Source organism: Glycine soja, chromosome 10 (assembly GCF_004193775.1).
Source record: "Glycine soja cultivar W05 chromosome 10, ASM419377v2, whole genome shotgun sequence".
NCBI classification, from domain to species: domain Eukaryota; kingdom Viridiplantae; phylum Streptophyta; class Magnoliopsida; order Fabales; family Fabaceae; genus Glycine; species Glycine soja.
In genome coordinates, this window is record NC_041011.1 from 50,623,798 (window position 1) to 50,647,916 (window position 24,119).

The window sequence follows — 24,119 nt, forward strand, 5'->3', positions numbered from 1 at the left end:
TCCTTTCGCCCTCAGTTTGACAGTTCCAACATAATTAAATTGACTAAGGTGAATAGTAGATGCTGATATCAAATCAAATCTCTATAACGAAGCGGCAAATTTTCAAAAGTAAAAAAAATAGCAACGGAAAAATGGAAATCCATAAAATGTCAAGGCATAACTTGTTATTTTATGCGTGCCAAAAGCTATTCTATATTTTATTAAGGTTCAAGTGCTTAATTACTATTTTTTTCCCTCAATTTGTGGATCCTATTTTTTTAGTCCTCTAAATTTAAATTTATTTTTTTAATTCTTAAATTTTGGAAATTACTCTTTTTGACCCCTTCCATGAGTGTGCGTTTAAATATCAAAATATTTTTTTTGTTATGAGTCATACTCATCTTGGTAAGGACTAAAAGAAAACAATTTTCAAAATTTAAAAACCAAAATAAATAAATTAAATTCAGGAGACTAAAATAAACAAGACCTCCAAATTGAGAAACTAAAACAATAATTATTTAGAACTGTTTTTAATTATTGTTTTAGATAATATAAATTACTATAAAATATTTTATAATAAAAATTTACAAATATACATATAAATAAATTGTTAAAAAATATTTTTATTTTATGTTATTACCTTTATTCAAGTTCATAAAATATATTTTAAAATAAAATTTTAAATTAAAATAAATTGAAGACTTAAATATGTTTTTAATTTTTCAATTTGGGTTATTTTTATTTTTTGATGTTCCAAATTTAATTTGTTTTTAGTTCTAAATTTTAAAGAATTCTTTTTTTAGTCCCTCTTCGTTAAAAAAAATACCAACCGCCCCAAAATCAATCCAAGAAATTTTATATGAAGAGAATTAAAAAGAGAAATTTTTTAAATTTAGGTACTAAAAAAGTAAATTTAAATTTAGGAGACATTAAAAAATATCTAAGCCTAATTAAGTTGAATGTAAAAAAAAATTGATTTTCATGTGTATTTTTGTGGCTCAAATAAGATTTTTCTCTGTAAATATTTCAAAATTTAATTTTAATCTCTAAAAAATTTATTAGTTTTGAGTCCTAATATTCTAAAATTGAATAATATTTTAGCATGTGATTGAATACAATTCAACTCAACACTATCACACAATCATAATCATTGTCTAAATATGAAATTAGGTCAGTAAATATTTTTCATACATGTATGTATATCACTCTATCATAATCATTTCTTCTTCTTCTTCATACCATTGCCCTTTTATTTTTATTTTTTCCTCTTGTATCTATTGTACGTTTCATATTCTTCGATTCCTCATAAATTAAATTAAATATTTTGTGTCTTCCCAAACCTCTCATCTTTTGCCTTCCTCCACGAGAAAAAGAAGCTAAAGCTAGCTAGAGAGCAAAGTACCACAAGAAAAAAGATCGAATTGCAACCAAAATTACCTAGAGGAAGATGTGGAAATTGACTCCGCTGGTTGGCTTGTCGTGTGGACTATGGGTCGTTGCTCCACCAGTCATTTTAGGAAGACACTTTTTTTTTTTATATATTAAGTTTCTTAATATTACGTGAATTACTCCATGCTATCTAACATTTTTGAAAGAGAAAAAGAGAAAATTAAATATAAGAATAGCAGGTGATATGACATAATAAAAAGAGAAATAAAGAAAGTTGCAAGTCTTAAAAAGTGTTTATTAAATGAAGATGTTCATATATATTACCACTCAAATATGAATATGATTGATGTTTAAGAATTGCAAAAAACAAGTCATAAAAGTGGTTGATTGCTAGGGGAAAAATAGCGGGTGGTAAGAATTTTGACTTTTGAAAAAGTAAGCACTGAGTTAAATCCTTTATATTTCTGCTCATTAATTAATTATCAGAGAAGAGTTGGGAGCTAGACAGTATATACATTCGATTCAGCAGAGAGTGAAATTAATTAATGGAAGGAATGAAGCTATTCATACGCTTTTGCTGTTTGGTTCTCCTCTTCCTCCGCAACCATCACATGGACGTCCATAAACAACAACAACATTCGCATACTCTGCAAATAATGCATAATACATTGATAGATATATCATCATGTAATAATCAGCTAGATCTATTAATGACTTGCATGATACATTCAGAATATGTAAGACAGACATGCAACATAAGAATTAAGAGTTAGATCGAATAAGATGAATAAATTTTCCATTTTTTAAGTTTGTCAACAGCTACAAAATGTGGAAAAACTTACTGATGTTTGTGGAGTCACACAATTGGCCTCAAGCCTCACTATTCAAATGAAAACATAGCTATTAGGAGTATTTACCGATAAATAAAACCATATTAAATTCGATTTTGGAGCGTAAACAAGGGGAAGAAAGGGAAACTTTGTTCTGATCTTTCTGTTATGAAAGAAAATATCAGTGTCTTTAATAATTTCATATTCAATATACTCAATTCCATAAAAGGATCTGTTCTCTAATTTCCTTAATTGATGCCATCCGAATGATCAAAGCTGATAGAAAACATCAGAACAATATAGGAAAACTCTAGTTTTATTCACCATTTTTTTAGGGGAAAAATGCTCTACAATAGTGATGTTCGAGTGCTTTGTCTATCACTTCTACACATAGCTATTAATCTCACATCTCTTGCGAGATCAGAACATTTTATTATGATTTTCGCTAGTTGCATGCCTTGATCTGATACTGTTCGAATAACATTTTATATATGTTGCAGCGGCAAAAGACGTTCACCTTTGTCTAAAAAATAGAGAAATTTGAACCAAACCAAGATGATACGAATCAACTCCTCCCTCTTGTGTTCTTGCGTAAAAAATCTTATCATTTTTGAAGTATAATTGAAGTTATGTCTATTTTTTCATATCAACTCTAGGTCTTGAAAAAATGAACAAATTACTTTTCTTAGAATACCACAAAAAGGATAATAGGAACCTCACCGTTAACTACATTATTTAAAGTAAACCTACACACTATGGATAGTTTGATTCAGTGGCGGTTCTACCATGCGGCCAGCAGGGGCATATGCCCGGGCTTAGCTAGGCATTTTTTTTGGTTACAAGCCCAATATTTTTTTATTAGTCTTAAAAAACAAATAAAATTTAAAAAAAAAGAAAGAGGAAAAAGGAAAAAGGAAACGGAAAGTTTCCGTCTCTCCGAATCCAGCAGTGGGCAGTTCCTCCAACTCCCTCCGTCGCCGCCGCCTCCCTCCTCCTCTCCTCTGTGTCTTCTCTTCCCTCCATCGCCGACTCCTTCTATTTCCTCCTCTCCGCGCCGTCGTCGCCGTCTTCTCTTCCATAATCCCATAGCAGCCGCAGGTAAGGTAAGTTAGGAAAAATAAAAGTGATTAAGATGGAAAGTGTTTTTGTTTGTTGTGATACTTCCGTGTTCTTTAATTTTTCTTCCATTTTTCAAGTGTGAACAGTGAACTCATAGAGTCATAGTGGACACTTTTTCTTTTTCTTCCCCACTAAGAGCACGTTTATTGAAGAAGAAAAAGTCATATTTTATTCCCTTTTTTTTTTTGCTTTTCTAATATGGAAAAAAGCTTAGAGGAAAAGACTTTTGATTGCTTAAGTTAATAATTTCTTTTTGGTCTTTTGTGTTGCACTACATACATGGTTGCAAAAGAGTTTTCTAATATATCAATTGCAAACACTAAAATTTTCTTTGCTACAATTTTGTAACTATTTTATCTTTATTTCAGATATGAAGAGATTTTTGGTTGATAGAGAAAATATTGAGAATGTGAATGTTGTGCAACCGGAAGCTGAATTAGAACCACCACTTAATAATGTGGTTAATGAGTTTAATCCAAATGAGATTGTGCGTGATCCAGGTCGTAGGAAACGAATTAATGAGTATGCTCCGGATATTCAAGACCAAGTGAGGAGGGCATATATATTGAAGGGTCCAATGCAACCAGATTTGTCAAACTTTCCTCGTACTCAATTTGGAAGTGTTAAAAGAGCATTTAGTAAATCATGGTATAAGAATTATACATGGTTAGAATACAGTGAGATAAAGGATGCAGCTTATTGTTTTTATTGTTTTCTATTTAAGCAACCCGGGAGGGCCGAGCACTTTGGTTTTGAAGTCTTCACTAAAAGCGGATATAGAGATTGGAAGCATGCATCTCAAGGCTTGAAAGGTCATGTTGGTAGTCATAATAGTTTGCACAACTCATGTGTCAAGCACTACAATGATTATAATAATCAAAGACAAAGTGTGACAAGTAAGTTTGCTAAAGCAACCAAGGAATCAGAAGAATTGTATAAGATTCGTTTGACTTGTTCTTTAGATTGTTCAAGATATCTCATAGCACAAGGCATGGCTTTCCGTGGCCATGATGAATCCTCTACTTCGCTAAATAAGGGCAATTTTAGAGAGATGGTAGATTGGGTAAAATCTCAGAATGAACAAGTGAGGGATGCTTTTGACCGTGGTGGAAAAAATTGCAAAATGACTTGCGGTGACATTCAAAAGGAGCTTGCAACGTGTTGTGCACATGAAGTTACCAAGGTGATTATGGAAGAGCTTGGTGATAGACAATTCTCCGTGCTTATTGACGAGTCACGTGATATATCCGTCAAAGAGAAAATGGCGGTGATGTTGAGGTTAGTAGTTGTATTTTCCAATTTCCAATTTTCATTACCTATTACTCTCTATGCCGCCAAGTAAACTGGTTGAATTTGTTTTAGGTTTTTGAATGACAAAGGGAATGTTGTGGAACGATTTATTGCTCTACATCATGTCACAGATACTTCATCTAAGTCATTAAAGGATGCTCTTTATGGTATTCTTGATAAGTACACATTATCTATTTCAAGGATACGAGGGCAAGGATATGATGGAGCTTCAAATATGAGAGGTGAATTTAATGGTTTGCAAAGAAAAATTCTAGATGAAAATCCTTATGCTTTCTATGTCCATTGTTATGCTCACCGTTTGCAATTGGTTGTTGTGTCTGTTACTAGTAGTTGCTCATCTATTCATGATTTCTTTGAGTACATCACCTTGATTGTGAATACAACAAGTGCATCTTGTAAGAGGAGGGATGCTTTGACAGAGGCACAACACAAAGATATTTTAAATAAACTTGAGAGTGGTGAGATATCTAGAGGAAGGGGCTTACACCAATCATCTAGTCTCACTAGACCCGGGGATACTAGATGGGGTTCACATCATACTACATTGCTTTGTTTGGATCAAATGTGGTCCTCCGTGTTAAAGGTGCTTAGTATGGTTGATGAAGATGGACGTGGACCATCTCAAGCAGCAGGTTTGATAGAAAAATGGAGAGCTTTAAATTTGCTTTTATTTTGAGGTTAATGTTAAAGTTGTTTGGTATCACAAACGAGCTTTCAAATGTATTGCAAAGAAAAGATCTTAATATTGTGAGTGCCATGGAATTAGTTGATGTTGTCAAAGCTCGGTTGGGCACAATGAGAGAGAGTGGCTGGAATAATTTTTTTGCCGATGTCCAAGGATTTTGTGTAGCTAAAAGTATTCCGGTACCAAATATGGATGACGAAATACCGGTTCGGGGTCGTTCAAGAGCAGAAGGGAGGACTATCACTAATCTTCATCATTACCGTGCAAAGATTTTTTATGTTGCTATTGATAAAATATGTGTGGAGATGGATCACCGCTTTAGTGAAGGAAGTAACATTATACTTGATTGCTTCTCATGTCTTGACCCCAAGAACTCTTTCTCCAAGTTTGATGTTGATAAGCTTGCTCGTCTTGCTGATATTTATCATGCAGACTTTTCTGATGATGACCGAGGAACAATTAAGGATCAACTTGAAACTTATGTGCTTCAAGTGAGAAGAAATGCTTCTTTTTCCACTTGTGAAGATGTTCAAAGTTTGGCTATGAAGATGGTTCAAACTGAGAAACATTTGGTATTTCCATTGGTTTATAAACTTATTGAGCTAGCTTTGATATTGCCGGTGTCGACAGCATCCGTTGAAAGAGCTTTTTCAGCAATGAAGATTATCAAGTCTAAATTGCGCAATAAGATCAACGATGTGTGGTTCAATGACTTGATGGTATGTTACATCGAGCGGGAGATATTCAAGTCGCTTGATGATATTGATATTATTCGAACATTTACCGCAAAGAAGTCTCGGAAAGGACACTTGCCTCGTAATTTTATTTAACCCGCTATTGTAAGATTATGTTTATCTCTTTTATTTTAAACTATATTTTTGTTGACAAAATGACGAGTCTCTTTTATTTTGATTGATTACTATTTACATATTATATTTACATATTATATACAATGTGAATTTGCTATCTTTAAATTTTTGCCCAGGCTTTATAATTTTTCTGACTCCGCCACTGGTTTGATTAGTCAATTTCATCATCCATATTTTAATTGACTACTTCACAATAAATCTACCTTGTGGATTGGACTGCATGCTGCTTTTGCCTTGTCCAGAACTCCAACGGACTGGGTCGACGTCGCACCACAGTTCTTCCAGGTTTTCCGATCTCGTACGTGGAAGACACACACCATGTTAAGTTTCTTAATAATTTAAGATCAGAAAATGATAGATGTACACTGTGGAAAGAAAAGAAGAATATATATATATATATAAGGAAAAGTAGAAAATAAAAAATAAAAATGATCTGAGAAAAGAAAATAAATAAAATAATAAAATGAATACATATTTCTCTCCTTTCATCACTTGTCTCTCTAATTTTTTTCATCCAGATGTTTGATCATATATAGTAGAATGGCATTATACTATATATATGGTTTCTGGATCTTCTTAATTATAATGTGTGTTGACATGCATGACAACTATGCTGGAAGTGGAAGGTGGAAGGACGAGCCTCTACCCATCAGCGTCCATAAACTAACATCAACAATTAATCGATTGCTGTCTATGAAATTAATCAACTATATACGTACATACATATATTCATAAACTTTATATTTATATGTTTTCTTACTGGATCAGAAGTTATTCCTTAATTTCCTAGCTCGCTCGTTCCAGGTAAGAATATATCACAGCAAACATAAGATGAATTTTCTACGATTGTTGCACTACTACTCTCGCCTCCTATGTTTTATCTATTTCTTAAGTTGGGATTAATCAATGAATAAAATTGTCATATTTCATGTTTGTCAAAAGCTACTGATGTTTGTGTAATTACACATTTGCCCTCAAAACTCGCTCCCAACTCAACCAAAAACTTGGCTATTATTTTCCGAAAACGCATATATATTATTTGTGTTACGGAAATCGGTTTGTATATATTGATATGTACTTGTTGGTCAAACTTGCTCCAAATCATGTCAAATCTCCAGATCTTGGATGTATGTATACCAAAGATATATAATTATATGAAATTGCTTTGATATTTATTATATAATTTTTTTGTGCTCGATCAAAAGAAACTCGGAACAGGTCTTGTTGACTTGAATGTTTGTCATGCGATGACGACTGTTTTGGTTGAAGTTTTGTCAAAATTAGTTTGAGTTTGTCCTAGTATTTCTGGTAACAAGTTTTAACGGATAATCAACCATAATCATTATATCGAGAGATTTAGATTAGTCGGTTAAATAAAAGATAGGACTGATTGTAAATATTTTAGTATTTAGTTTTATCTCTGCCAATAAAATCTTAATTATTAGATTTTGAAAAAATAAATAATGATAAGAATAAAAAATAAATTTAAAAAATTATTCTTAAAATAATTTATTCCTTTTTAAAAAAATTGTTAGAATCTAATTAAGACATGCTTTTCGTTGGATATTTTTTTACTGTTGTACCGAGTATCTATATATGAATTATTTTATTTGTGTTGACATTATTTGTCATTATTTCTTTACTCGTTCAACAAACATGATGAGGTGATCCTAAAGAATATGGCAATTATTCACAATTCAATATTAATATAATTTGATAAAATGATAGAAATTTTGTTTATAAACGTTGACTTTGTCCTCGAATAATAGATATTCTTGTACCATATAAAGATTACGCATTTGTTTGACTTTTAATGAGACCTTTAGGATAGATATTTTTTTTTTTAATTTTCTGTTTTTACTTTAAATAATAAAACTGCTGTTTATTTTGAATTTATTTCTTATTTCTAAATATTTTTACAAGAAATAATAATTTTTTTTCCTGTTAGTGTTGAACAAGTCAAGACAACTCTAAAGAATTAGAAGCCACAAGAGTGATCGTATTCTGTCCTCCTTTGTTTCGTAAAGAACCGGAATGACGACTTGATCAAATAAGTCAAAATACATATTTAAGATTCAATAATTTAACCATGATCAAATTAATATTAATAAAATAATATCATAAATTTATAATATTAAAATCTAGACATTATTTGATAAAATTTTAACATTCAAAATACATACAAATGTGTAAATTAAATTAAATATATAAAAAATTTAAGTGAGTAATTCAAGTTTTTCTTGCATTAAAGTGTTATTTGGATAATGTATTTAAAAAGTATATAAAATTCTAGTAATTTATGAAAATATATTAATTATTTAAAATTGTAGTAATTGTCATTAAAAGAATGAGTATTTGAAAATCTTTATGCTAACTTTCTCACTCTCCTCGCTTTTTCTCTATCCCCCTTTATCAATATTGATACACTTGTTTTTAAATTATTAAAGAACTATAAATGGGCTATTTTTTTTATTTTCAATGAAGTTTAATATTGGAATTTTAATTTTTTAAATATATATTTAAAAAAAATCAAAAATGGAGAAAATTAAATTTTCCTATCTAAATTAAGAATTAATTTTTTTAAAAATTGAATTAATTTATCCAAACAATACATTTAAAAAATAAGGAAAAATTTGATGAGAGCCATCAAAATTTTACTCATTTCAAATTCCTTGAAATCTTAAATTTCCTTGTCCGAATACAACATTAAGGTCAATCATGTGATTTATTTTACTGGACACTATGCCAGCCAGTCCAGTTTATAACATTGAAGCCAGGTTAGAGAACAACTTGCCTAAATAATAAAATAGAAAATATAACAAAATTAAAAAAGAAATAAAAATGAGATGAGAATGTAAGAATAAAAGCATATAATTATAATTAAGTGAAAATTGGAGTCTTTATAGGCTTGAAATTAAAAATAAATAAATAAATAATCCATCGAATCAACCTGTCGAATTATACAGGCAGAGGCGCAGAGCTAGGTATATAAATGAGTAACCTCAACGCCACCGGCTAATTTGGATACAAATTCCGACTATATTCGACCTAAATCGAAAACGCGAACAGATCAAATATGTCAAGAGCCTAACAAGTGCAGGTTATGCCAACTTATTCTATAGCCGTGCCCTAAAAAAGAAATCTTTTACACAAACCAGCAGGATTCACCAAATATAAGTGACCTTAGCAAATTCATATATACTTACAAACAACACGAGCAAGGGCGTTGCTTCCAGATATCTTTGAGTTTCAAACCGTTAACTATACATTCCACCATCAAGAAACAACCCAGTCAATGGGATGGAAAATAAACCAAGTTTTGCAGAATGCATGCTTTCTAGGAAAAGACAAGCTTAGTACCACTAACCTAATTAGCACCAACACTTGCACAATATTTTTTACACACAAAAAAGGATACGATTTTAAATACTGGTTTGGTCCTAACAGGCCAACCCATGGGTATGGGTATCTTTGCTTTATCTTGGATGGCAACCATCACCAGCTGACAAGGACTAATCCCTCTGCCTCCTATGTGTGTCAGAGTAATCTTCCACCCTCCTATGATATGGAGAACGAGATCGTCCTCGCCGGTCCCTTGAATGGTAACCTCTATCCTGCCATCGCTTAGGTGAGTAACTATGAGATCGTCTCCCTCCCTGTCCTGCATATGTTGATCACAACAGGTCATGATGTCAACATGGATGCAGGTAGAGTAAGTCAATCACTAATAACACAATGTCAACATTGTTCTGATTCAAAATGAGTTGCTCTAATGTAGAAAGGAATATCTGTTCAAAAAGTACAGGCAATAAAAGGGACAAAATTGATACTAGAACATAATCCATCCAAATGCAGCGGTGATTTGGTGGTTTAAAGTTTGAACTACAAATGCAATATGCTAGTTTTTTATAAAACAAGAATGGGATTCATTTAGATCAAAACAAGTGTTGAAGACATTAGATTATGGTAGAGTACTAAAATTCCAGAAAAGATGATCCTCCAATTTACCCCGCTTATCTCTTGGACCACAGTATTTGCCAGGAGTTGGAGTCCTGCCACGATTTCTCTTTGCCTGCAAAGATGCAAATAAGATAATGACAGGTAGGACATTTGGAACATGCTGATAAAATATTACAATACAATAGAAACTGTTTGAAGCATTTCACTGTTAAATAAATCAACTTTACACTACCTTTACAATATCACAGAACCAGGGACGACACAATTGCAAGGACAAATTACTGTTTCTGAGGCTTAATGGATAACCAGTAAGCCATTACTATAATATCATTAGCCAGAAAAAAGCCAAAGATTTCAACACCATAATTTTAATTAACAAGATAAAACCAACACAGTCATGAAACATAGAAATTCAGTGCAACATACTATTATTATAAATATCAAAAGAAAAGGAAAAATATAAACACGTTTATTACTGCTAGTCTGCCACTAACAAAGAGAATGAATAAAGGGCAACACCCTTCTGTCAAATACTTGGATTTGAATGGATGAGATTAGATGTCGATGCAGATCTCATCTCGTGAAGAGATAGGTTCAACTGTTTAGAGCTTAGATGGTGAATTCAACGTAGCTACACAAAGAAGACCTGTTGCCAAAACTTATCAGGCAATGTTCTCAGAATGAAGAAGTTTGGGATGGGGAGGGGGGACTAGAAAGGGAAAGAGTAATGGGAAAAGTAGAACATAAATAATTTGGCTAGACTCGTTCTGATGCCAGTGGTGCTAACTGCTAAATATTACCTTTTCCACAGTTATCAGCCGACCTTCAAAAACAGAGCGGTTCAAATACTTGATACAGCACTCAGCATCATCATTAGTTTCCATAGTTACAAAACCAAATCCACGAGATTCTTTTGTATGAGGATCTTTTACTAAGTGGCAGTCGACAACCTGAAAAGCAAAAGCTATATAAAATTTTCCTAAAAATAGACTCCTATTAACAAGAATGGTTGGTTTTTCCATTATGCATGATTTAATTAATATACAAACATAGACTTTGTTATAACATAAGTAACAAGGACATCTTAAAACACTCAAAAATAGAAATACACATGATCTGATATGTTAAACAGGTATCAATGCAACAGGCAACAAAAAATTCACATAATGAACCACGGCAAGTGTTTTCAAAATCATGAATCCAAAAATCAAATTAATGAAACTATTGTAATTAAGACAACAGATCATAGCTCTTTAATCCAACTCTCCAAAATCTACATAATATTCTACCCATCTAAGGCAAGAGTCATGGCTCTGTCATGCATAACACATCATTGCATCCCCATACAAGCAACACTGATGGAGGCCAGACTACTAATACACTGAGCCATATGTAAAATGCAGTTCAAAAGTAGGGGGCTGTCACTCATAAGTATACTCTTATATCCATCGTTACAATTACAACTTATAAATTACTCCATGAAATTTAAGTCGGGACTTGTATAGTTGTGTGTTTACACAGACAGAACACACGGGAGCATCAAATAAGACCCACTTTGATTTGTTGTTGATTGAAATGAGTGATCTGAATAAGTCCTGCTAAAACTTTGGGGTAATTTAAATGAAAGAAGGAAAATTACATTTCAGCATTCCTTGGTCCAGAAAAATTATTTAAAATCAAGCCAAACATTCTAGAAATCAAATATTCCTACACACTATGCAGTTAAATATTTAGATTTAGCAACTATAGTTGCTTAAATACAAGCATTGAGAAAACTGAAAAGAGACACAGCAGCAAATCATGTTATAAATAAAAGAATGCACTCATCACCACACTGCCCTCATAATTTCAACATAACAATTGAAAGGAACAGTACCTTTCCCTCTTTACTGAAATACTTGTGAAGATCACTGTCAGTTATCCTTGTGGACAAGCCTGTAACATACAAATTATTTCCAGGATTCTCCACATCAGCAGAATCTTGACTCCTGAAACAAACTTAACCATCACTACAAAGAACGTAATTAGCATTGCTATGCTAAGATATCTATCATATCACAACTTAGCTTTTATGAATGTGTGTGCATGTCTAATATAGGGTAAGTTATAGAGCAAATTAGAAGTGCGTTTCTGGGAAGCTACACCTGGAACGACTTCTCCTGGACCTTGATAATGACTTTGATCGACTTCGACGGCTTCTAACAGGAGAAGGCGAAGCAGACCTAGCAGAACAAGTTAACAACATAGAGCTATAAGATTTTGCATCATTAAAGTAGAAAGTAAAAACCTAAATAAATATAAGTTCATAGGTCAAGCTTTTTAGTAAGTTCTACTGAATTGAATTCAACCTCAGTGAAAATTAAATAGCACGAAGAACGTTATGACTAACCTTGGTGTTTTTGCAGAGGACATCACATTCAGCGATTGAGAAAATAAAATTATCTTTTATCGTCATTTGAACCAGAAAAAAGAGTAAGCACAAAGAATTTGGCATCAATTGAAATTGAAAAAGCAACGAAAGGGTTCCATGAATGAGTCAGCGATACCTGCTAAGTCGAAACAGTGAAGCTTCCACAATCCAGAGCCGAGACAGACAGCTTGACAGTTACAGAGGGATTGATTTTTTACCCCAATTGTACCCTTGCCTCAAACTCAAACTCTTCTCTCATTAATCATAAACACTGGGAAAAATGACATTAATTTATAAACTCTCAAAGTGTAAAGAAATTTATAACGATACTTATAAGAAAAATGTACAATTATTTTTTTTTATAACAATTAATTTATGATATTTTTTATTAATTATTTTTAGATAATTTTATAATATTTTTATAAGACTGATATTTTTTGTGAAAATAAAAAAATGATCATTTTTAAAAAAATTATAAATTTAAGACATTTATTATTATTAATTAAATTAATTATTTTTTTTAATATTGATGAATTAGATAACTAAGTTTTATAAATAAAAATAAGAGAATATTGTTAATAAGTCAAAAATCATCTTGATAGTAAAAATATTTAAACTATTAATCAATTACAAATTACTTTAAATATGAGTTTTAAATATTTATTATAATATTTTTGTCCTTCAATTAAAATTAAAATACATATAATAAAGTCACAAAAAAAAAAAACATTGCAAAATTGATAATTCAATCCATAACTTGACAGTCCGAGTAAGTAGTCTACCTTCTCTAAAAATAACGTGTTGAAGTGTTATTACCGACCATTCATTCATTGGGTAATTATTAAACCACTAGACTGAAAAGTCATTAACAAAGTTTAAAAACAAAACAATGTAAATTGACAAATAACTTCAACTACAATTGGAAATAGATATTGTTATATTGAAGACTAAAGGCATAATTTCATTGGAAATAAAATCACAATTAATTTACGAGTATTTTTAAGATGGTATGATTAAATAAAGTGAAGGTTATTAAAATTTATTTGGACTAAAAACAAATCTTGCTTACAATTCAGTCCAGCAATACTCCATTACTAAAAAAAAAAAAAAAACAGATATAGAAGTAATAAAAAGAATCCTTAAGATTAAATAATTAGCATAAAAAGGACAATACAATCTCCAATATTCAGTAAGGAACTCAAATTACGCTGGCCATGGACCAGGTGGAACAGTTGCAGAGTTTTTAACATTAATGCATCCAACGTTCTCAACCAGAAAGTAAAAAATGTACATCCTCTTGCCCTTTTCCCCTTATTAAATAACACAACTTAAAAACAGGGGGGCAGTTTGGCCACAGACATTGACCGTAGTTCATCTCACAGTCGGCAACATTAAAATGGAAGGAAGGAATAACCTGATACATTTTCATATCCAAAAAATGGAAAATTTTGTTGTTTGGCATTGCCAAGAGTTCCTAAATTATTAAATTTAGCAATTACAAAAAAAAAAGGGATTAAAATGAGAACAGGGCTGTGTGTGATTAAGACGCTGCAGATTCCTTAGCAATTTTCTCGGCCTTGGCAATGACCTCCTCAATACCGCCAACCATGTAAAACGACTGCTCTGGAAGGTCATCGTATTTTCCATCCAACACACCCTGTCAGATACAAAGGAATCATTAAACCATGCATTAGACAGTCCACAAAGAAAATCAACGTAGACAGTTCATAAACTCAAGTATGACAATTGTAGCTATATCACTGCAACAAGACTATGGTAACCAATGATGAGCAAAGTCAAATGAAACAACAGCAAAAGTACGCAACAAAGGCACAATACTATTGCAAACAAAGTCATAACCTAGATAAGGAAAAAATGGAACACGAACAGCTCAAATAAAGAGGTGCGTGCAGTCCAGATAGCCAAGTGTATGAACTCGCACTGCATAAGTGTCTGTTCAACAAATGCATATAAAGACTCGGGCAAAAAAAGAGGTAAATGAACACACAATTTCACTTTTCAGGTGTAGCTTATAAGAAATTCAACTTCAAATTAATTTCCAGTAAGATGATATTCATGAAACAAATAAAAGAAGTGGTGCAAACACGATTTTGAAATGAAAAAAAAAAATCATATATAGGCAATAGCAAAATGAGATTACAACCGAAGCCGTCTTAGACCACTAGGATGGGGTAAAAATCAGATAAAACGACATAATAATACCTGGAAGCTGGCAACGTTCTCCTTCAACTCAACATATTTTCCTGGGGCACCAGTGAAGACTTCAGCAACATGGAAAGGCTGGCTTAAGAATCGCTGAATCTTACGGGCACGGGCAACAGTCAATTTATCATCTTCACTGAGCTCATCCATTCCCAAAATAGCAATGATATCTTGAAGATTCTTGTAGTTCTGAAGCACTTTCTGTACACCACGAGCAGTTTCGTAGTGATCCGCACCCAAAATAAGGGGGGAAAGCATACGAGATGTAGAATCCAAGGGATCAACAGCAGGATAGATACCAAGCTCGGAGATCTATTAAATATCATCAAAATCAAAATATTTAGATGATGATAACAAAAAAGGTAATTGCATCAGCTATTTAAATAATACAACAAAATCAAACCTGTCGTGACAACACTGTTGTGGCATCCAAGTGAGCAAAAGTGGTAGCAGGAGCAGGATCTGTCAAGTCATCAGCAGGCACATAGATAGCTTGGACAGAGGTAATTGAACCCTTCTTGGTTGTTGTAATACGCTCTTGAAGAGCTCCAAGATCAGTAGACAAGGTTGGTTGGTAACCAACAGCAGATGGGATACGACCAAGCAAAGCAGACACCTCTGAGTTAGCCTGCACAATACATCACAATATAAACTGAACAGTAATAAAACAAACAACATCCCCAAGACAAAAAGTCATCTTAGACAAGTTTGCCAAAGGACACTTACTTGGGTAAAACGGAAAATGTTGTCTACGAAAAGAAGCACATCTTGCCCTTCAGCATCACGGAAGTGTTCAGCCACAGTAAGCCCAGTAAGACCAACACGGGCACGGGCACCAGGGGGCTCATTCATTTGACCATACACAAGAGCACACTTGCTTTCACTCTAATACCATGATACAACCATTTTAGACAAAATTAATAAAATACCCAAATGAAAGTATTATGAAGAATACTAAAAAGGCCATGAAATGCATTCAATGCACCTGCTTATCATCAAGCTTAATGACACCACTCTCAATCATTTCTCTGTACAAGTCATTACCCTCTCGGGTTCGTTCTCCAACACCAGCAAACACAGAGAAACCACCTAATCAATGGAAACAGTCAGCAGCATACAGCATGGAAAGGTAAAAGAACATTTTACCAAGAATAAACTAAGTGTACATACATACCATGAGCTTTTGCAACATTGTTAATAAGTTCCATAATAAGCACAGTTTTTCCTACACCAGCACCACCAAACAACCCAATCTTTCCTCCTCTTTGATATGGTGCAAGCAGGTCAACAACCTGTACACAAAAAATTCATGCAAAAATCAGTAACCAGTCATAAGACACACCTGCACAAGTAACTTAATGAAGGAGACCAGATAAAATGCATTTACAAAAGAAAAACATAAAAAGGAAAAATACCTTGATTCCAGTAACAAGAATCTGCTGTGCAGTTTCTTGCTCAACAAAAGCAGGAGCTTCTCTATGAATGGGCAAATAATGCTCAGTATCTAAGGCAATGCAAAATGATTACCATCAGTTTCATGAGAATGACAGAAAAGACTCTTACAATATCTACAAATCAGATATCAGATCATATATATATATATATATATAAGGTTTTATGCGTTTCTTACTGATTTCTCCCTTGGCATCAATAGGCTCTCCAATGACATTTATGATACGGCCAAGGGTAGCCCTACCAACTGGAACCTGAATAGAATGCAAACACTATATTAGAAAATAGAAAATAAATGCAAGTAACAAAAAAAAGAAGCTAAATTAGTGTGTGCAAAAATGTAAGTACGCTTCGAGGAGATTCAACCAGTTGATCAAGATCAAAAAGAACAATAACTATAGACTATTTGAAACTAACAAAAAACAATGACAGTGTGTTTTTAAACAATAGGACCATAAAGTGACACTAACTGAAATTGAGCAAGCTAAAAGAAATATCATGAAATTGAAATCCACCCAAATCAAACAATAAACAAATCATAAGTTAGCAAAAAAGTATAAATTACATAACAGTAAAATCGATTAAAAGGCCACCAACTTCAGCATACCAATTAAATTAAATGTCGAAAATACAGTAGGATACAAACTATCAATCTATCAAAAGATAAGATGGGATTCTTTCAACAATGAAACAGCGATAAAGCTCGCATACATCTATGTACTAAATAAACCCAAAACAACAACATCAAATCAATTTTTTTCAAAGTAAAAAAACATGATCAATCTTTACAAACACTTCGTTAATTACAAAAGTAGGTGATTTTTTTTCAGATCCAAAACATAAACCTACAGCTTTAAATCTCAATGCTCCGAAAAATCAGATATCCAAAACCAAAAAAGTCAATAAATCTCAGAAACCCCAACTCGGATACGAAAATCAAATCAAATCCAAACACAGTAGCAAAGCAGAATTCACCAAATGCAAGGTTGAGCTAATAATAAAAACAAGTTATTAGGTATTTACGGTAATAGGGGAGCCAGTGTTGAGAACGCGCCAGCCTCTAACGACACCTTCGGTGGCATCCATAGCAATGGTTCGGACAACGCCTTCACCCAAATGCTGCGCCACCTCCAACACAAGCCTCGACGAGTGATCCAGAACCTCCAGCGCGGTCATGATCGGAGGCAAACCCTCGTCGAATCTGACATCGACGACGGCACCAATGACCTGGCAGACCTGCCCGATCGCGCCCTTCCCGGTGAATTCATCGGTGATCTTCCCGCCGCCGCCGAGCTCCTTCTTCCCCGGAGGAGGAGGAGAGGGAGGAGCGGTAGCAGCAGCCGCGGCGGTGGCGTACTCGGCGACGCGGTTCAGCAAGTATCCGTGCGGTGAGGCACGGTTGGATGACGTGAGCCTCGATGTCGATGCGGAAATTGAGGGCTTCGATTGAGATCTACGAAGGGAGGATCGAATCAGAGAAGATACGAGCCTGCGTGAAGCCATCTTCAGAGAGAGAGAGAGAGAGAGAGAAAGAAAGAAGAGGGCTAGGGTTTGTAGAGTGAGGGAGTGACACTATATGCACATCCAAAGGCACTGCGTGGCTCAAATTTTGGAGTCTTTTTTACATTTTCGTTCCTTGTCTTTCCATATTTTACACTTTTGCCCCCGGGTTTGTTTGAGGCTTGCGATTCTGTAGTTTGTGGTCTTTGTTTGACTCGATGGGCTCGACAAAGTTTTTGTTGGGTGGGTGACGTGGCATCACTTCTATTTTCGAGTTTCGACAAGGTTAGTTGCTTTCTTATCTCCATGGAAGTAGGCGAAGATTTCTCTAACCATGGCTCAAAGTTCATATTTTTTTTCACATACAAATTTATTTTCCAAAAATATTATTACTTTAAATTTTCTATTACTGGGTAAAATTTCATATATATTTCATTAAATAATATGTATCTATTTGTATTATCTACACCTAACTTATGGAATTCACTTAAAATCAAAATTTATACGATAGCAAAAAATTATTAGAAAAATATATATTACAAATAGCATATTATTACCAGTCCTCATATTTTTTTTTATCAAGAGCTGAATCCATAACATTTTACCAAGATACTTAATTGCATATGATTTTTTATATGAAATAATGAAATATTAATAATTGGATTTATCAAAAAAATAATATCAATAATTGGAAATTAACTTTACCTTGATAAACCTCATCTCTAAGGGGCGGACTCACGTATGACTGAGGGGACATGGCCCCCCTGAATTTTTTCTGAATATTAAAATCAATGTATGAGTGTGTGAGTGTGACTGTAAAAAAATGAAAAAGTGGGGTGCACTTAGTAAAATTAGTGCAAATACTAACAGCCTGAATGTTGTGGTGCGTAAATTGGGCATGTGCAGAAGATCTGAAGATGTTTCCTCGTGCATAAATTTCGTATGGGAACTAGGAGAAAATTGTCAATTTGGATGTTTCAAATATCTTTGGACTTTGTCTTTTTATTTAAACTATCGAACTAGTAAAAAAAAATTATCCTTTTTTAGAAAATTTATTTAAATATTATATTTTATTAAATTTTAGTTACTACTTATTATACAATCTTTGGCTTTTTAAACTATAAAATATATAGTAATTTTATCATTTTTTAAAGAAATCTTATCTTAAGATTATATTTTATTAATTTTAGTTATTATATAATTGTTTTTATCTCTTGACTTTTTTCTAAACTATAAAATCAATAATAATCTTATTTTTTGTGAAAAAGTTATATTTAAATATTATATTTTTTTTTTATCAAATTTCAGTTATTATACAGTCAATTTTTATCTTTTGACATTTTAAATTATAGAAATCAATAGTAATTTTTTGTAAAAAATCTCATTTGAATATTATATTTGACTAATTCTAGCTATTATATAATTAGTTATTATTTTTCCAAGAGTTTTGTTAATTTATAATTGTTAAAATTTTATTTTTTAAAAGAGTTTTATTTTTCAAAGTGTCATTAAACGGTCAGAAAAATACATGTTTATCCTCTTGTGTATAGGGTGGTAATTCTTATTCTCACACTTCTTGTGTTTACAATTACTAAAGAATAATTTTACTCAACTATGAATATAGTCAAAATTAAAAATTACACTTCATAGTAAGATGGAAGATGAATTTTTGACTGATTATTTGTTAATATGCATTGAAAAGTAAATTGCTGAAAATTTTAATATAAATTCAACTATAAATAATTTTCGTGAGATACATAGACATTATGTTTTGATATAATATTATCGTAATTAACATTTCGAAATATCAATTTATGAATATTTTTCATGAGTTAAACATGTACATAGACATTACTCATTAGACATATTCACGACACCTACATAGATCAGCAATGTGACCCATTAGTAATTTAGTATCGTCTAGCTCTCATCTAAATGTTGTTTCCGAAAATAGCATACAGGGCACAATATTCCGATCTTGTATCATGTGTTTGGCAGGATTGAAAAACCTTTTAAGAACAAATGAAAGATTAATTCATATTCACTAAAAGGCTTTTTTGTACCCAGTGTATCGCTAAGCTTACGTTAACAGAGCAATTTCTATATATAACATCATTTTAAATGAAAATTCTATTATTGTATAGCATCTCTTGTATCAAATTTCTATAAGGCTCGCGCAGAAATAATATAATTAATTTGTTGGTTTTCAGGTGTCTGTGACATTGTCATTTGTCAATCTACGGTTTTGTAACTGCTTTGGTTTTTTGCATGCATGAATGACGAGTGGATCAATTATAAACACCAGTTTGGCAATATCAAGAAAATGGTCAATTGAGCTTTCCAGTTTCTTCATCTTGCTTGTCTTCGTTATTGCCAACAAATAAACCTTTTTCAATATGTTGGGTTTGTTCACTTCACCGTGTTTCTCCAACCTTTAGAAATGATTGAACTTTAAAGTATGCTTACTTCTGTGCCCCAATCTGTGTATATATACTATAATCAGCACTATCCCTTTGACACAAAGTCCACATACTGTTATATATATATTAGGTCCTGGTCGGATTCGAAGAAGGGTGTTCATGAATAAGCCTAAGCAATACAAAACCTCCTCCCATTAAATTAATGAAAATAAAAAAATATTTATATTTAAATTAAAATAAAGGAAAAAAAATGAAGGATTCAAGTAAAATCAACATTATTTTTTTTCCCTTTCCCCTAAAATAAACACAACGTAAAAGTTACACGTTTCACATTTTGTTCTATAAAAAAAGTTGCTTATTTGTTTAGAGCATTTTATGAAAAGTGTGTAGTCCAGTTTCTACTTTTAAGGAGAAGATAAGCTAAACTAGGCCAAACATAGTCTTAAGGAGAAGATTCCTTTCCTTTTGCCCTTAAAAAAATTAATGCATATTTTAGAACTAGGGGAGCTCAATGAATTCAGAAAATATATTTTAATTTAACAAACAACAATAATAACGAACTAAAGAAAGTCTCATTAACCATAGCTTTCAAGTTTCAAACTACTAATGAAGAGATTGAGCTCCTACTTCTCACTCATGAAGAGTTGTTCCATCTTAAAAAATTAGCCTTTTTGATCATGGGCTCTCATACCAGTATATTTTCTGCTGAAATTTCACTATCAAATAACCGCTTTCTTGCCTTCATTGCCTGCATTAGAAACACCATACAATTTAAACAAAAGGCCTAATAGGATACCACCTCAACAAGGGCATTAAACTTTATTAAGCAAAATCAAAGTGGGCCAGACGAAAAATTAGATGCTTTTAAATTCGTGAAACAAATATAGTAAAATACCATATCCTTAGTTTTGGAGTTTTAAGATAAAGGTTAGACCGTTAGAGAGCATATATACCTGTTGTTCCCAGTTTGTGCAACTTGTTACGGTAGAAAGTAGAGCACATTGAACAAAGGCACCGACTTGTAAACCAATCCAAAGTCCTTTTCCACTCATTTTAGCCAAAAATGCCAATGATGCAGCAACAGGAATCCCGCAGAGGTAGAATGCCCCTAGATTCACATAAACCCCTATGTGTTGCCATCCACAACCTCTAGCAATCCCTGAGCAAAAGTATTGTTAAACAAATTGAGACGATGCTTCTTTTATGTATAAAATTTACTTAACAATGGAGAAGTGGGAATTTTACCTGCGAGAACACCTTGTATATTGTCCAGTATAACAGATATGCAAACTAGAGGAGCCATAACAGTGACATAATCAACAACTTCCTTCTTGTTACTGAAAGTATAACCGAAAACATGGCGACAGACAAAGAGGATTCCGCTAATTATAGTTGCCTCCATGATTGCAAAAGACATTGAAGCCAACACAGCAACACGGGCAGAATGTGGATTCCCTGCACCTAATTCATTTGAAATCCTTGTGCTACAATCAAAGCGGAGAAAGGATAACTAGTTCAGATATATAAATTGTCACATGTAATTTTTTTAGAAAGAACATGTTTATGGGTTCACTTTCACCTTGCTGCAGCAGCAATTCCAAAAGCTATTGCATAGAGTGTGGAAATGGTGTTGAGACTGTTGAGATAAATGTCAAACAATTTGCACAATCATGTTACTCATAGTATCTCATAAGATTGCTAGATGGTGAGTTGAAAATCAACTAGGGCCTAAAAAGTCCTATCCTCTATGTTACGTTGATAAATAAAAGAATGTAGCAAACATACCAAATGGATAGAACTGAAGTTTCAAGTTGTGGATTTGGTAACAACCCAGACAGTAAGATAAGCAGCTCAAATGACCACCATTCAAGGCTACAGTCATCATCATGAAAAGAAAAATGTTACATTATACATTTTATTTTTGGGAAAATTAAACAATTTATAATGGGATAAAATGAATATATAAAACTTGAAGTGAATGGGAAGATGAATCACCAAATCATCACTGCAGAAGGGATAGCAAAGCGAAAAAACTCCCAAATTCCTTGGAACAGCTCCATAGACACTGGTGCACGGGTTTTTTCACATGCAGGAGAGTATCTCATGTATAATACGAGAAAAATCACATTTAACCATATTGAAATGCTCATTGCTAATGCTCCACCAACATTACTCAGTTCAGTCTTGAACACCAAAGCCCAACAAAGGGGTATGTGGAGACAAAGAGTGACACAAGAAGTTGCAAGCATGGGAAGAAGCAGACTTTGCATTTGAAAATATCGAACTAACGGCTGCAGAATTGCATATGCAAAAAGTGCTGGAAGAAGCCAAATTATAAAGTTTCCTGCTTCGTGTGCAATGAGAGGGTCTTGGCCTATGAAAACTAGTATATTTTCCAAGCTGATCCAAATTATAGTCAGGGGAAGACAAACACATGTGAGAGAGAATATAGCAGTGTATGTTTGCACTCCAGTTTTTTGATATTGTCGAGCTCCGTAAGCTTGTCCACATATAGTTTCAAGTCCACTAGCCATTCCCGTCTATTAGCATGTGCAAATTTTGAACAAGCTAACATATTAGAAAACTTGTTAAGGAAGATAAGCTTGACCACTCTAAACATGAGCATTCAACTTCATTTGTGTTGGTTCAGTGGCTTATCAATACTTTCTAGCATGGTTAAATTTGTACTTCATAACTAATGTACTGTAAGTGCATGATCATTAAATTCATAAAGAAAAACATATAATTGTGAGGAGTCAAAGTCAAACAAGGCATGCAAGCAAGATTGAGTTTAGCATGCTTACAAGAAGGCTGAAACCAGTGACGGTGGCAAGAGAGATGGCTAAGGCGGCGCCGGAAAGAAAAAGCTCGTCATTGAGATGACCAATCATCATGATGGACACAACCTGCAACAGATTCTGGGAAGCATACACAAACACCATAGGCCCTGCTACTCGAATGATCCTCTTCATTTCTTCACCCAAACCATCCCATGTAACTCTCTGCTTCTCACTTTGTTTTGTTATTATTAGATTTTCTTCCATGCTTTTCTTTCTTCCCTACTTCTAATTCCTATACTACTATTTGAGTTGGTATATATGAAAGGCCTTTGCCTCTTCCTCTCAATCATACACTGTATATAGTCAGCTAAGTTCATTACTTTCTTTTCCTAGGGACCACCATGTATCAGCATAACACATTAACTTGGTAAATAAGGCAAGTATTAGTTAATTTAATATTTCAACAATAATAAATAAACATTTTCATATTTAAAATATATTGATATGCAAAGAAAATAATATTTAAAAAAAATATTTAATACTATATATGAATGACTATAATAGTTTTTTTCTTCACGGTAAGAATGACTATAATATTTAAGTCTTAATAAAGTGTGGTTGATAAAGAGGAAAGAAGTAAAAAGAAAATAAATACGTAAATGAGAAAAAAAGAGAGCAATAAGTAGGAAATAAATTACATTTTTTTACTATTTGTTTGAAGAAATATCATGATGTAGATAAGATTGAAAAATATTATGAAAAATATTATCTAGTGTTATCATTAATGATTTTTAACAATTAATTTAATTAGAATTTTTAAATTTTTTAAGTGAATCAATTTTTATTTTTAAATTATTCAAATTGTGTGATTGAAATTTGATGTTTTATATTCGGTGTAAATGAATCCTATCCTTTTATTTATATATATCAATATAAATTAACGTGCTTAATTCTTAAAAATTAGTATTTCAGTTTGTGGAAAAAAGAAAGAAGATAAAAGAAATAAATCTCAGCTGTCCATTTAAAATTCAAAATATCCAAGAAAAATTACAACTATTGATTTGAAATTAATAAAATCTAACGGATGTAAAAGACTTTCCCACGACGGAGACATTCTAAATTCAACCCAAATCGTGCATTCTCATCCTAAAAATAAAAGTAAAAATTATATTTTATTCTTTTAATTTATTAT

The 24,119-nt window shown here is 32.6% G+C and overlaps 3 protein-coding genes and 1 pseudogene across 4 annotated transcripts; 1 reads left to right on the forward strand and 3 right to left on the reverse strand.

Annotated features, from left to right (window-relative positions):
• Positions 1-3,687: 3,687 nt before the first annotated feature.
• LOC114371020 lies at positions 3,688-6,227 on the forward strand (annotated as a pseudogene).
• A 2,860-nt stretch (positions 6,228-9,087) lies between these two features.
• LOC114369237 (serine/arginine-rich splicing factor SR45a-like) lies at positions 9,088-12,836 on the reverse strand. 2 transcript variants are annotated; one of them, XR_003657563.1, is made up of 8 exons: positions 12,689-12,836; positions 12,532-12,584; positions 12,287-12,364; positions 12,019-12,130; positions 10,943-11,092; positions 10,191-10,254; positions 9,601-9,843; positions 9,088-9,443 (listed from the first exon to the last, which is right to left on the reverse strand). XR_003657563.1 is itself a non-coding variant. In XM_028326428.1 (7 exons), the coding sequence occupies exons 2-7, from the start codon at positions 12,552-12,554 to the stop codon at positions 9,695-9,697; spliced, it is 576 nt and encodes a 191-aa protein (XP_028182229.1). In that variant the 5' UTR covers positions 12,555-12,584; positions 12,689-12,836; the 3' UTR covers positions 9,088-9,694. The 2 variants fall into 2 exon arrangements, 1 of the variants encoding a protein (XP_028182229.1); XM_028326428.1 differs by having other exon boundaries at positions 9,088-9,843.
• Positions 12,837-13,697: 861 nt separating this feature from the next.
• On the reverse strand, positions 13,698-17,802 carry LOC114370387 (ATP synthase subunit beta, mitochondrial). Its single transcript, XM_028327718.1, has 9 exons — positions 17,251-17,802; positions 16,406-16,481; positions 16,191-16,279; positions 15,950-16,067; positions 15,761-15,864; positions 15,502-15,660; positions 15,179-15,403; positions 14,776-15,087; positions 13,698-14,209 (listed from the first exon to the last, which is right to left on the reverse strand). The coding sequence occupies exons 1-9, from the start codon at positions 17,728-17,730 to the stop codon at positions 14,093-14,095; spliced, it is 1,680 nt and encodes a 559-aa protein (XP_028183519.1). The 5' UTR covers positions 17,731-17,802; the 3' UTR covers positions 13,698-14,092.
• Positions 17,803-20,659: 2,857 nt separating this feature from the next.
• On the reverse strand, positions 20,660-23,254 carry LOC114370901 (protein DETOXIFICATION 12-like). Its single transcript, XM_028328305.1, has 7 exons — positions 22,952-23,254; positions 22,143-22,687; positions 21,933-22,019; positions 21,727-21,783; positions 21,393-21,631; positions 21,101-21,306; positions 20,660-20,895 (listed from the first exon to the last, which is right to left on the reverse strand). Exons 1-7 carry the CDS (start codon positions 23,189-23,191, stop codon positions 20,833-20,835), a joined length of 1,437 nt encoding a protein of 478 aa, XP_028184106.1. The 5' UTR covers positions 23,192-23,254; the 3' UTR covers positions 20,660-20,832.
• Positions 23,255-24,119: the final 865 nt, after the last annotated feature.